The sequence below is a fragment of the Nicotiana tomentosiformis genome, chromosome 6 (genome assembly GCF_000390325.3).
Source record: "Nicotiana tomentosiformis chromosome 6, ASM39032v3, whole genome shotgun sequence".
Lineage (NCBI taxonomy): Eukaryota > Viridiplantae > Streptophyta > Magnoliopsida > Solanales > Solanaceae > Nicotiana > Nicotiana tomentosiformis.
Window position 1 is genome coordinate 34813282 of NC_090817.1, and position 13534 is coordinate 34826815.

The 13534-nt window shown below is 36.7% G+C and overlaps 2 protein-coding genes across 4 annotated transcripts; one reads left to right on the plus strand and one right to left on the minus strand.

The window, feature by feature from the left end:
• The first annotated feature begins 711 nt into the window (after positions 1 to 711).
• Positions 712 to 7424, plus strand: LOC104116496 (syntaxin-51-like). 3 transcript variants are annotated; one of them, XM_009627359.4, is made up of 7 exons: positions 719 to 869; positions 1109 to 1159; positions 3783 to 4003; positions 5266 to 5471; positions 5561 to 5661; positions 5791 to 5835; positions 7119 to 7424. In XM_009627359.4, the coding sequence occupies exons 2-7, from the start codon at positions 1112 to 1114 to the stop codon at positions 7248 to 7250; spliced, it is 753 nt and encodes a 250-aa protein (XP_009625654.1). In that variant the 5' UTR covers positions 719 to 869; positions 1109 to 1111; the 3' UTR covers positions 7251 to 7424. The 3 variants fall into 3 exon arrangements, with proteins under 3 accessions (XP_009625656.1, XP_009625654.1, XP_009625655.1); XM_009627360.4 differs by lacking the exon at positions 719 to 869 and adding an exon at positions 908 to 1011; XM_009627361.4 differs by lacking the exon at positions 1109 to 1159 and having other exon boundaries at positions 712 to 869.
• Positions 7425 to 8447: 1023 nt separating this feature from the next.
• On the minus strand, positions 8448 to 12986 carry LOC104116497 (cell division protein FtsZ homolog 1, chloroplastic-like). The gene is made up of 6 exons (XM_009627362.4): positions 12620 to 12986; positions 11574 to 11673; positions 10940 to 11169; positions 10007 to 10174; positions 9123 to 9356; positions 8448 to 8967 (listed from the first exon to the last, which is right to left on the minus strand). Exons 1-6 carry the CDS (start codon positions 12857 to 12859, stop codon positions 8701 to 8703), a joined length of 1239 nt encoding a protein of 412 aa, XP_009625657.1. The 5' UTR covers positions 12860 to 12986; the 3' UTR covers positions 8448 to 8700.
• Between the last annotated feature and the right edge of the window lie 548 nt (positions 12987 to 13534).

The following is a 13534-nucleotide window of genomic DNA, read 5'->3' on the forward strand; positions in this document are numbered from 1 at the left end:
AATCAGAAGCGGTTAACTAGCTGTTTATACGATTTTCCTTATGTAATTAGAGGCATACCATAATTAGGTTTCCTCTACTATATAAAGAGGAGTTCCAATCATTTGTAGAGGGCGATCATTCACTGATAAGAATATACACATATGCTGCTTTCTTTGTTTTACTTACTGTTCATCGCTGCTTGTTTCATCCTTTACTGTTCTTATTCACCAACCTTGAGACTATCTCGAATTGAGGTCGAGGCATTGTTTGCAGACCGGTTTGATTTATTTTTGTCCAATTTATCTATTTAATTCGTTATTTATCAATTGGTACTGGTTTAAATCACATATCCTTAAAACCACAATATAAGTTTAATTGTTACTCGATTTTTAGGGTAAACAAAAAGTATGATCAAAGAAAAACTTGTTTGATTCCCCAAGTAATTTCTTTTTGAAATAAAGGTTATATGTAATTAAATAATGTAACTAATATTCCTTAAATTTGTGAAAATTCACAAGCAAATGAATCAAAAACATATATTTCAAAAGGTTAAATGCACTTGGCCACATATCGGAAAGACCAAAATAAAGTTTTTTGGGGGCTATTTTAGGACTAAAAGTGCAAAATGTTAAGTATTTTCTTTTTTAAAAAAGAAGAAGATTAACGCCGTGCATATTCACCAAAAAGGCCAAAAAATATTTAAAAAGAAAGAGAAAAAGGAAAAAGAAAATCGTAAACAAAAAAGTCAAAATCATAAAGTTATTGTCCGAGTGGGCGTGACGACGACGAAAAACATTGCCAGAAAGTAGGCTGATTCCTTCCTCAAAAAGTCATTCAGCCTCTGTAAATTCTCTCACCTCACCATTAATTTCAGTTCCACCAATAAACGGTAACATCTTTTCTGCCTTTCAATAAGTATTACATACGCATGTATTGTTGATCCTGATATTTTTTCTCCCTAATTGAACTGTTCCTAATGGGTTCTTGATTGTTAATTAACTCGAATGGGCATTTAATCAGCGGTGTTTCTGGTGTTTAAACTCAATTATTTAGCATTCTACTCTTCCTTTCTCTCTTTGCTGTTGTAATTTAAGAATTAAAGTTCTTCATTTCGTGGTTCTCTTGTAGTATATGTTGATGGTACGAGGCACAGGCTCTGTTGTGGACTTGGAATTACAGGTTGTTTGATATAGTTGCTGCTGCTTTGACTGCCATTTAGCATGTTTTGTAGCCCAATTTTATACTTCTGGAAGGGAAAATTAGCACTTAAATCCCAGCGTAGGCAAAAAAACATAGGCCTTGGTGACAGAGTTAGTAGGTACTCGGTAGAATAGTAAAGGTGTGTGCAAGCAAGTCTTGACATCACGGTTGGCAAAAGAAGAAGAAAATTAGCAATTAGCTTATCTCTGGAAGCAAGCTGTACATTAACTTCAACGCAGTAGCTGATTGACATACACATATTCCTATCACTTAATTTCAGTTATGTTTAGGATGTCTAAAATAACTGGGGTTATTCTTTATTTTTCTCTAAGTTGTACTTGAAGATTTTGTTGTTCTTGATAGTGGGTTGGTTGCTATTGCACCTGCTACTTTCTAGCTGCAGTCTATGTTGTTAAAGGCTCATTTAAGTCGTGCTTAAGCCTCAAAGCTCAAAAAAGCTTAGGGAGGGCACTTCGCCTCGCCTAAGGTACGCTTCAGTGTAGGCAAAGCAATAAGCCATGCACCTTATTACCCATGCGTTCTAATCTTGAATGGAGCGGCACTAAACATTAAATGTAATTGACAAAAAGATATATTAATTGTTGAGGAAAACATTATGAATGAAGTTGTTACTCTTTTTTCGCATTACATGTATATATTTTTATATTTTTCTTCATTGCGCCTTTTTTACTAAAGCCCATACTTTAACTGCGCTTTGCGCTAAAAGCCCCAATAGACCTGAAGCGCTTTTAAACCTTTACGCCTTTGACAACAATTTACTTGCTAATGCAATTGTTGCTGCTGGTTTATGGGTTTCTTCTTTTATCCTTTTGTCTCCTTTAGTTGAATTCTCTGCTTGCCTCTAGCCGACTCTAGGATAATTAGGAAGCTATTAAAGATTTGTCCATTCTTCAAGATCAATTAAGTGCTAGATGTTTCTCGGTCAATGGTTGTATAGGCAATTTAGGCTTGTGGCTCTGATTGTTTCTCCTCTCCATCTTCTCTCTCTTCTTGTCAATTGTATCTTCAATATGAATAAAGTGCTAGATTGTTTCTTGGTCGAAGGTTATATTGGAGATTTAGTCTTTTTATTCTAATTTCTGTCGCCTTTATCTTCTTTATGGTGCTCTGTTGATTGTTTCATTGTGGAGAGTTGGGAAGGAGTTAAGGTTTTACGTACTTTTGTAGAGAACCACAAATGACATGTTTGGTGAAACAAATGCCAAGTTCCAGTCTTGAATGTTCCTCTAGTTTCTTTATGGCTTCTTAACTAAAGGTGGATAGTGGTGCACATGGTTTGGAAAAATTTAAGGCATTAAAGGTGTGTTTGGTACGAAGAAAAATATTTTCCTGAAAAATGAGTAGTTTTACAACTTATTTTCCCATGTTTGGTCGGTGAGTGGAATTTTTTTTCGGAAAATATTTTCTAGTGTTTTGTTAGTGAATAGAAAATATTTTTTTTGAAAAATATATAACTTAGCCAAATAGCCTCTTGCAGAAATGCAGGGTAAGGCTGCGTACAATAGACTCTTGTGGTCCGACCCTTCCCCGGACCCCGCGCATAGCGGGAGCTTAGTGCACCGGGCTGCCCTTTTTATATAACTTAGCCAAACACTACGAGAGACGAAACGGGTAAAGCGGGGTGGGTATGGGGTTGGGGATTTGGGGTGGCGAGGCGGGGTTAGGGGGTGGTAGGGGGCAGTGGACGTGGTAGGGTGCGAGAGTGGGTCGGCGGGGATGGGGAATAGAGTGGGAAAAGTTGAAAAAGAGTTCTGGAAAATGTTTTCCCCTCTTGATAGGGAAAACATTTTCCTTCAATTGGAGGAAAATGAGTTCACAAGAAAAATGTTTCCAAAACATTTAAGCCACCCAACATGGGCAAATTGGAAAACATTTTCTGGAAAACATTTTCTTCGTACCAAACACACCCTCAGTGTTGCCAAAGGCGCGCTTAAGCCCTGAAGCGAGGCTCAAAACATGTTGAGCGCTTCGCCTCGCTTTGTGGGCGCTTTAGTATCGCATCAAGGCTCTAAGGCATACTATTCCTTGCCAATGAGTGTAACCATGAAAATGCGACGTTAAACAATTGATATTTCATTTTATCGTAATTGTTTTCCAATTTCTTTATCCATATATTTGTTATTCATGCTTATAATTATTAATGTTGGCCTACATATACATATTATTACTTTTTCTCCAGTTGCGCATTTTTTCATTAAAGCCCACGTTTTATTTGCGTTTTGCGCTTAAAGCCTCAACGGACCTTAGAGTTTTTTTGCGTTTTTCGCCTTTGATAACACTGCACACCCTAAGGTTTTTGGATTTACTTAAACATGGTTCCTCGTCCTTTGTTTTGCCATGCTTTTCTTTTTCCCGGTTGTTGTTGTGGCAAAGGAGTGATGGTAAGGAAGGTGCATGTCATATGATGAAGTCTTCTTGCAGTTCCATTGCAGTGTTTTTTGATTAGTCAAATCATTGTCAATGGGCAGAAAAGGGGGATAGAAAGTTGTTGTTTTTTCCTTTTTAGGGGGAGGGAGGGTTTGCTGACATGGACGTTCCCTTATTCATCGTTTGTGTACTTATCTTTCTGATGTCTCTTCAGGGAATGGCTTCTTCTGGGGACTCGTGGATCAGGGAATATAATGAAGCAGTAAAACTCACAGATGACATCGGTAACATGATATCTGAAAGAAGTTCATTGCCCGCAACAGGCCCAGAAGCACAGCGTCATTCATCTTCAATAAGGAGGAAGATCACAATATTAGGAACTAGGCTTGATAGCTTACAGTCTATTGACTCTAACCTTCCTGGAAAGCAACGCTTGTGAGTTTTCTTAATCTGAGTCTTCTATTGCATAATGTTGTTTGAATGTATCAAATTCTTGTAGTTTGGCAACCTGTTCATATGACTCTCTTCTCGTGCTGTTAGCAAACTTTGTATCTGTTCCTAAAACAGCTAGTGGATAATTGTATTTGACGTGCATTGGGTATATCTTTATTTCATGATGGTGAATACTTATATTAGTTAAAATGTGTTTCTGGTCGTATTTTCTTTTGAAATCATCTTTTGGCTTCATATCCAGGGCAAGCCATACCTAATCCACTTTAAAATTGGGCAATCAAATTTTCCATGTGAAAAAAGAAAATATTGGGCTATCAAATATTTCCTTGGTTACTTTTTTACACTTAAAAATGAAGCGAGTAAAACTTGATCTAATACAGCAAATTGGCCTAACTTATCATGAGCTATGCATACTCAATCTGCAACTACTGAATTCCGCAAAGTCAAAAAATTTCTTCCTTTCCCTTGAAAATGTAAAGCACCATAACACATGCAATTTGGAAGATGGAGGGTGTACTAGGGAAATGGATAGCAAATACAAGTCATCCCTTGTTTTATCCATAAGTTGTTGGTGAATTGTCCACATGGAGGATTATAGAAGAGAAAGTATTTCCATAACCCGAGGCTTTCTTCTGTAGTCACTGTTAACGATGTCCCGAGTCTTAGTTGTGTTAGTTTGCAGAACTTTTACTTTTGTACTTTGGAAATAGTATCCTTTCAAATCTTGAGGGGGAGGGGGCAAGCTTTACAGGAATTTGTAGCAGTTGTCTATCCATATGTCTCTTTGAACAAGTTGGCCTAATCAGTGTCGTCAAAGGCGAAAAGCATTAAAAAGCGTTCCAAGTCTATCAGGGCTTTAAGCGCAAAACGCAATTAAAGTGTGGGTTAATAAAGGCGCAGTGAAGAAAAAAATACTAAAAATATATATGTAATGCAAGAAAAAAGTGACAATTTCATTCATAATGATTTCGGAAACAATTAATATATCTTTTTGCCAATCATGGTAATTGTTTTGTACCGCTTTATTCAAGGTAGAACTTATAGGCAATGAGGTGCACGCCTTAGTGCCTTGCTTACACTGAAGCGCAGCCTAAGTGAGGCGAAGCGCATTTCCTGAGCTTTTTTGAGCTTAGGGTTTAAGCGTGCCTCAAATGAGCTTTTGACAACAGTGGGCCTAATAGCCATTACTATTTATATGTCGCTTCTGTATAGATTTGTTAAGCCTTCTTCGTCTTTGTGTGCAGGACAGAGAAAGAGATGAATCGTCGGAAGGATATGCTTGCAAATTTAAAATCAAAAGCAACCCAAATGGCCTCCACATTGAATATGTCGAACTTTGCCAATAGGGACAGCTTGCTTGGACCAGAAACAAAGGCAGCAGATGCTATGAGCAGAACTACAGGCCTTGATAATTATAGTGTTGTTGGTCTTCAAAGGCAAATTATGAAGGGCAAGTTGTTATATACTTTGAAAACTTCTCTTGCTATTGGCTTTTCTTTTTCATTTATATGTTATTTGTTGGCTTTACTATTGATGCAGAACAAGATGAGGGGCTTGAGAAATTAGAGGAGACTGTGATAAGCACCAAACATATAGCATTGGCTGTTAATGAGGAGCTCGGCTTGCAAACAAGACTCATTGTATGAGTTATATTTTGCTGCTTCCTACTGAACTACCTCTACAGCCTATTTTCCCTGTGAAATATGGCTTTTCTACTATTGAAGTTGGATATTGACTTCATCGTTCTTTCATTGTCTGACTCAATGCAGGATGATCTAGATGAACATGTTGATGTTACTGACTCAAGACTTCAGGTGACAATTTTGTCGTTTTTGAAACAGCTCATGCAAACCTGATATTGTTGGTTGTTAATGTTGGTACAAACTTTTCTGATCTTGCACTTCATAACTTCACTAATTTACCAACGTCATTCAGCTTCAATGAAAATTTTCTAGGGTGGTCCATCATTTGGGATAATTAATCATGGCGCGTTTAGTTGGAGAAAAGACAAAAAAAGCTATTCCATGTTGAGTTCGTATGTGATACATGTTGAATAATTGTAAATTAAGTTATTACACCCCCACATCATCCTTTTCATTCGTTTTTTGAAGAATTGTGAGATGCAAGTAAGTTTGAGTGTAGAAGTCAATACCATTTTGGGTCCTTCCAGCTGTACATGCACCAAAGAGAAATGGGAAAAGAGGGGCATGTGACAATTTCCTGGAGTACACTGTACACACACGGATGAAGAAAGACAAACTAACTCTTTTTACTAAACATAGTGTTCTGCACCATGGATTCTCATACACATAATGGAGTTTGTAGAATTTTGGAGCTGATACCTGTCCACTATGAAATACACTACTTCTACGCATGATCTATTTCTTTTCATGTGCAAATATAGCTATATAGTCTCAAGAAATATGTGCATGATTGATAAAGAAAGGGGGAATACCATCAACTTTGGAAATTAGGGAAGTTTGCAAATTACAAAGTTACTCGAATCCACAATCTTATCCAGAAGCTTTAGATCCATCCACATTTGATATTAAAGCACGTTCTCTAGGAGCTATGGGCGGCGGCAAAGAGAACACAAGAAAAGAAAATGTCCTATTATTTTGTTACTTATGAACTTGCAATCAGAGGGAAAAATATGTTAATCGTAATATTCGTAGTCAGAGAACTTCCAACTCTGCGCTCTGAGGAGAATGAAGAGTTTGACCTGGAAACTTTTGGGTATGCTGCTGCTGCTTTGACCTCGTGGACTTGCACTAAAAAGTTTTTCTGTGTATTTCTCTCAAGTTTTCTTGGCCTTGTGTATTGATTGCTTGAGTGTGTCTTTGTTGGATGGGAGAATATAAGAGATCTCGATGCATGTTAACAGAGCAGTTATATCCTATGAATGTTGGTAATATGGATGAGAGATTTCAGTTTTCTGCTTTCTTGCGCACCTATGCGAGTTGCAGGAAATTGATAGTGTCTGGAGCGAGGCAGTTCTTTCCTTATTTTTTTTTACTTCTAAATACTGTCTTGTTGATAATTCTCTGTTCACATTTAACTTACTGTTTCCTCTTGTTTTTTCCTGATAATTAAACAGCGAGTCGGGAGGAAGCTTGCAATTTTGAACAAACGATCAAAGGGTGGTTGCTCTTGCATGTGCATGCTTTTATCTGTGATTGGGATTGTACTACTTGTTGCAGTTATATATATGTTGATCAAGTATTTGTAAATGGGTGGAAGAAAAGGTAAACTGTAAATGCAAAATAACTATGTACATTGAGTGTGCCTTGGAAGAACTTAAGGCTTCCCTCTGCTTCTTTTTTCATTCATTGCTTGGGTGATTTGATATGTTCCATGATATTGATCATTGATTTTTGTGTATTGAAGACAGATTCTAAGCTCATGTTCCACTTGGCATGTTTTTTAACTTGAAAATTTGTTAAAGCTTGTTTGCCCCGTTTTTCTAAGGGATGTCTTTAATTATGCAGCAATTCTTTCCTCGTTGTGAGGAGCAAATGTTAATATTTCAATCACATGAATCATAATCAAATTTGTATTAAAAATCACATTGTCTGTACTGTTCTTCCACGAATTTTTAACCCATTGGTCCTTTAAGTTGAGATGTTGATCGACTCCTGGATTGAATGTAAAGAGTCTTAAAACTTTGCAGTTATGGGTCCAGATTTGGCTAAAAAATGGCCGTTTCGGATTTTAGTTGCGACCACACGAGGACTAAACCCATTCCTCAAATATGATACTAATCACAAAATGTAACTCGATGGATTTTTGGGGTCAAAGACTTCTCGGCACCACTTGAGTTTTGGTAGCACGTATTCCTCCTTAGACATTTACCAGTTCATAAGAGAATTATATAATTTTTGCGCTTTACTTTAGTCCATCTTTCGTAGTATTATTAAAAGCGAAAAGTGCAAAAAAGTCACAAGGTTCATGGCGCTTGACGTGAAAATTGAGAAGCTAAGCCCATGCTTCTTGAAGTGAATCGTGCAATTTACAGGAAATCTTAAAAATACCAAACATCCATATATTTAGTACAGTAAAATTTAATTTGCAATTAAAATAACTAATTTTAGCATTTAATAGACAATGATACTGATTTAATCCAATTTCTTGAAGTTTTGATTTAAAGAAGCTACTGATTCTTTCTGGTATCACTTGTGCACCGCGGTTTGAAGCGCAAAGTTCTGTTAATCGGATGGCTTAAGCACAGATAATAGAATGCTCTCTGCAGATGTTCTTCGATGTCCAGAATGGTTTTGAACTTTCAGCTGTGAATTCTAAGGACTCTATCTGCCAATAGGAACGGTATTTCTAGTCCAAACTTGAGGTAATCCGTGACAAAATGGTTAAACCTTAAAAAACTAGTAATAAATAGGTTGTTTGTGTGAAAATTAGAACAGCAACCAAATTTAACCAAGTTGATAATATTATGAATCCCCATGCTTTGCTAGAGAGGAAATAATCAGCTGATACAAAAATGTTACAGGCACGTTATAATAGGAAAACAGACCAGAGATGGTATGCATCTAGTAAAACTCGTCATGATTTCTACAGCCACATGTAAACACCAATCTGACCCGTTGCGGTACAAAGAAGTGAAGGAATCCCAAAAAAATAATTACTAAAAACAAAGAATGAAGAGATAACATACTAAGAAGGAGCTAAAAGAACAACCTCCGAACAGCAAGTCGAGGTTTCGTGGAAGGAGAGTCTGATGACCTCAAGGTATCAGGTGATACCATTCTTTCTGTGGTTCCTTTGCTCTTATCAACTAGCTTTGCTCCTCGAGGGTCAGTTAGAAGAGAATTCTGAAATGACTGTGCGAAACCAGTTGCAATTAGAGTCACGTGGATCTCTCCATTATAGCGCTCATCCACAACAGCACCGAATATGATGTTGGCGGATGGATCAGCCAAGCTTGTGACAACCTGTGGGGAAGTATTGCCAAGCAATGACTATTACAAATACCGCTTTGTACGTGAAAGCTGAAGGTTTCTTTTAAGAACTTTTTGGAATAGAGTGAAACTACATGTATAGTTGAAGGTTTGGAAAAATAAAATAAGTAAAAGAAAGTTCGACGCACCTGGGACACCTTATTCACCTCCTGCAAAGTAATATCTTTTCCTCCAGTAATGTTATATACAACACCAGTTGCAGATTGAATTGACGATCCAATGAGAGGGGCCAGAGTTGCTTGTTCAGCTGCTTCCTCTGCACGATTCCTACTGGAAGAAACCCCAACTCCAAGCATAGCAGTTCCAGAATCTTTCATGATTGCCTTTACATCTGCAAAATCCACATTTACCAGCCCAGGTATCTGCAACCAAAACGAATGGATTAACAATAAACTTTATATCCAGATCTATAAATAAGTATCTAGTGAAACAATGTTTAAAACATGCTATCTAGTAATTATCTCAAATGTCACTACCCAGTTTTAATTTGTTGAGCCCTTAAAGGATATTAGACAAACATAACATTCTGGAGATATAAGTTCAATTCAGAAAACCTATCCCATGGTCATTAATCAAAACATAGAAGCAGCTAATGAAATATTAAACTGAACGGACTCAAGAGAGGAAGGCAACGTGCACTCTCCGCTAGCATATTTTTAACATTTTTGCACCTTATTTCCAGTCCGAAAACATGCAATGTTGACAACAAAATAACAAGGCCTATTTCTGCGACTGTGCATGTGATCGCAAGTGTGTTTCATAACAGGGAGAGCAAGAGGGGATTATGTGCGTATAGGAAAGTAAAATAAACCCAGTACAACAGCTTATATTATATATCAACTACCTCAATCCCAAATTAGTTGAGTTGGTTATATGAATTATTTGTCTCCGGTCCCGTGAAATTTCAAAAGAGAACTTGTGTGGAACAGATACTGAAAGAAAAAGAAAAGAACTTCTGTGAAACCTTCGCTGATTTAAAAAAGAGATACTGCATTTTGATGAAGGAACTCACAGTGATTATATCAGATATTCCTTGAACGCCTTGACAAAGTACATCGTCAGCAAGAAGAAAAGCATTTTGAAGTGGTGTCTGCTCATCAGCAATATCCAGAAGACGATCATTGGGAATTACTATAAGAGTATCTACATTTTTCTGAAGTTTTTCAATTGCTTCCAAAGCCTGGAGATCATTAAGCTAAAATTATTATCATGAAACAATTTGGAAGACAGGGAACACAGAATATTGGCATGGAAAAGAAAGATCAACCAGTGACTAGAACTCTGAGAATCTTGTTAAGGTTTAGACTACTGTAAAATGTTGCCTTCAAAAGTACTCAAACACATATGGCAAACCCTAAACCTTCCGTATCGAGGAGTCAAACAGCGGATTTTCCCACATAACAGGAAAAGAAACATTCACCATACCGCCTGAAAATAACAACTATCTGCACCTAATTGTGTGGTATCCAGCAACTATGCGTTACTTCGATAGAAACCCTTAACATACCTTGGATCCCATTAGCATTATGCCTTAAAGTTGAAGCATCATATAGTAAAACTTCACTTACACGTTTAAGAATTCCATCTCCAAACTACCATCATGCTACCCTACTATCTTCTTTCCCAGTACTGTCTTTCTTTGCTCAGCCAACCTGTTGTCATACTCTGCATAATATTTAAACTAAGTGAATTCCACACTAACCATGCTCTCAGATCATGGATATTAAAATGCATCTAACCGCAAATATTTCTAGTTGAACCACGACCAATTCATTTCCTTTTTAATTGCTTGCTCTTTAATTTCTTACATTTCTTCTATGCCCTTAAATGTCCTACCTGTTTATTCTTGGATGTCACTTAAATGTCACAAAATAAAATTCTCCAGAAGTTCAAGAGAGCAACAATCACAATTAGCGTCTTCAAAGAAGATGAAAACGGCACCTGCCTGCAAAGATCTTTTACGTCCTTCAAAGCTGAACGGATACGTGACGACACCAACAGTCAAATAACCTGCTTCTTTTGCTATTTGAGCAACAACAGGAGCAGCACCAGATCCAGTACCTCCACCCATGCCTGCTGTTATAAACACCATATCCGAACCTTTAAGAGCATTTGCAATGTGTTCCTTTGACTCCTCTGCTGCCTGTTCACCCAACAGAGGATTGCCACCAGTACCTGCATTTCTAGAAGTGACTAATATGAACAACCCATGCTACAGAATAAATAAATGGTTAAAAGCTTATGTTAACAAAGAACACTAGCCTCAAAACATATTAGCAAACAAATGCATCCTGCTAGCTACAGCAATGTATGACTTCAAATTATCACATAAATAAAGCAAAAGACTTGCATCTTTTGAGTGACTCTGGATTAAGGAGATAGAAATAATCTATAGCTGTCTCTGGAGTTGTGCTGAGTATCATACTATAACCGTCTTGCTATTCTTTTGCTAAGGTTTTGCCAACAAGATTTATGATATTAAAAAAAACAAATCTTATATGTTAGCTTTACAAATAGCTGCTCTGAAAGAGAGCTTCTGAAGAATAAATTTCTCTACAGATAGACGAAAAGGTGCGAACCAAGTCCACGAGTCAGAAGTTCTCCAATTTGAATTGGGTTCTCAACCGTAGACTGCAGCAATGCTTGAGCATCCGTGTTTACAGCATAAAAGTCAACACCCTATTAATGAACATGAAACATTGAGATTTATCATCTGAAATGAAGATGTTAACAACTAAATGTAAGGCATAAAATGTTCTAGAATTGGAGTAGATTTGCCTTTAGGGAAAAGGTTGAGTTCGTGATGGTGAGCGGATAAACTAATTTGCAGAGAAGAGGCAAGAAATCGAGTGATAAATATAGAAAGGGCAGATCAAACAGCCAATAAAAGTGTGATTTCTAGCTTTTCTTCCTACCCCACAAGTTTGCATAACTCGCAGAATGAGAATACAATGTAACGGCATAATTTGAGTCTGAGGTACACAACCATGTGATCCATTGCATATTATAGACCTTTTGCTGGAAAAGGCATTATATGGCCATCATAAGAACATTACAGAGTCAAGAAGAAACCGGAACTAAAGCATCTTTGAGTGGACAGAGTATCCAAATCTGGCTACCATCTTGTTTAAGCAAAAAGAAAATCTCAACTCGATTGAAGAAAAAGGGTGATTTTGTGGTTGTGCTTAAAACAAGTTACAGCAACAACGATAACTTTGCCTCAGTCCCAAACGAGTTGGAGTTTGTTATATGAATTCTCAGTGACCACATTACTCCATTTAAATCATCTCATACCAATATTATGCAAATATAAATAAAAAGTATTAGAAGGAAAAATTTTGGTTACCACTTAGGAAAATGGTAAAAAAAAAACTAATTAAGCAGCTGCAAGATCCATTAGTATTTCAGAACAAGTAATCAATTGTATTGCGAAGGCTGTATTCTAATTTCATATACTAAATAAAATGAAAACCAACCAATTTGATATTCATAATGAACAAAGACTTAATTTTTGTGGGGTTGCACAAAGAGACACAAGAAAACAACAAAATTTAGGGAATGCAAAAAAGGGGGAAAGGTGAAAATGGAGATATATACATAAAAAAAAGCCATTAACGCAAATAACCTGTAAGCCGCTGCCAATCATACGGTTAACAGCATTGTTGCCGCCGCCACCGACACCGACAACCTTAATCTTGGCAGAGGACAAGGAACTGCAAATGCTGAATCTTTGTCGTTGTCGTTTGCGGAGGCTTTTCGGAGAGAAGCATTGTATTAAGCGAGTGCTATGGTAAAATGATAAGGAATTGGAAGAAGATGACAATATATCGATTCCTGTGTTTAACGAGAGTCCTATCATGGCCATTGAAGCTTTTCCAAGAATGAGGCAGGCAACTAGTATCTCCAAAGTTTTTTACTTTTTATTTCTTCTTTTGATAATTTTGGAGATATGAGGGATTTTACCTGAAAGAAAGTGAAACCAACGGTTTGTTAATACAGAAATCAAACCCAAGTGGATTTTTTGTGTCCAGTGTTGCTGTTTTTAGAGTTTTTTCTCACATGAAATATATATCTAATTTATTCAATTTACTAGAGTTAAAATCAAAATTTTCGTGTCTCAAATATGTTTAGCGGCAATTAAACAAGTAGATCAAATCAATTGAACATCTAAATGTGAGAAATTTTAGCAAAAAAGACAGAAAAAGAATTTGTTTACCCGAAAAATAGATAGAGTTGAATTTATACGCAGTTCCGAGGATATGTGGCGTAACTTAACACAAAATGTAAGGATAAATAGAAATGTAAATATAGATTGCAGAAAATGCGAAATAGATAAGGATGTCAGGAACAATGAATCTTAGGATTCAACAAATAGAATCCATCTAAGAAATCTGAAAGAACGATTATTTACTGTATAAGAATATAACACTTTTATTATAATGTAAGCATGAGAAAAGCTTGTTTTTCAGAAATGGTAATCAAGCCCTTTTATAGTGGAGGGATTTGGCTTTAAGCATAATAAAATAAACATTCAGTGGGA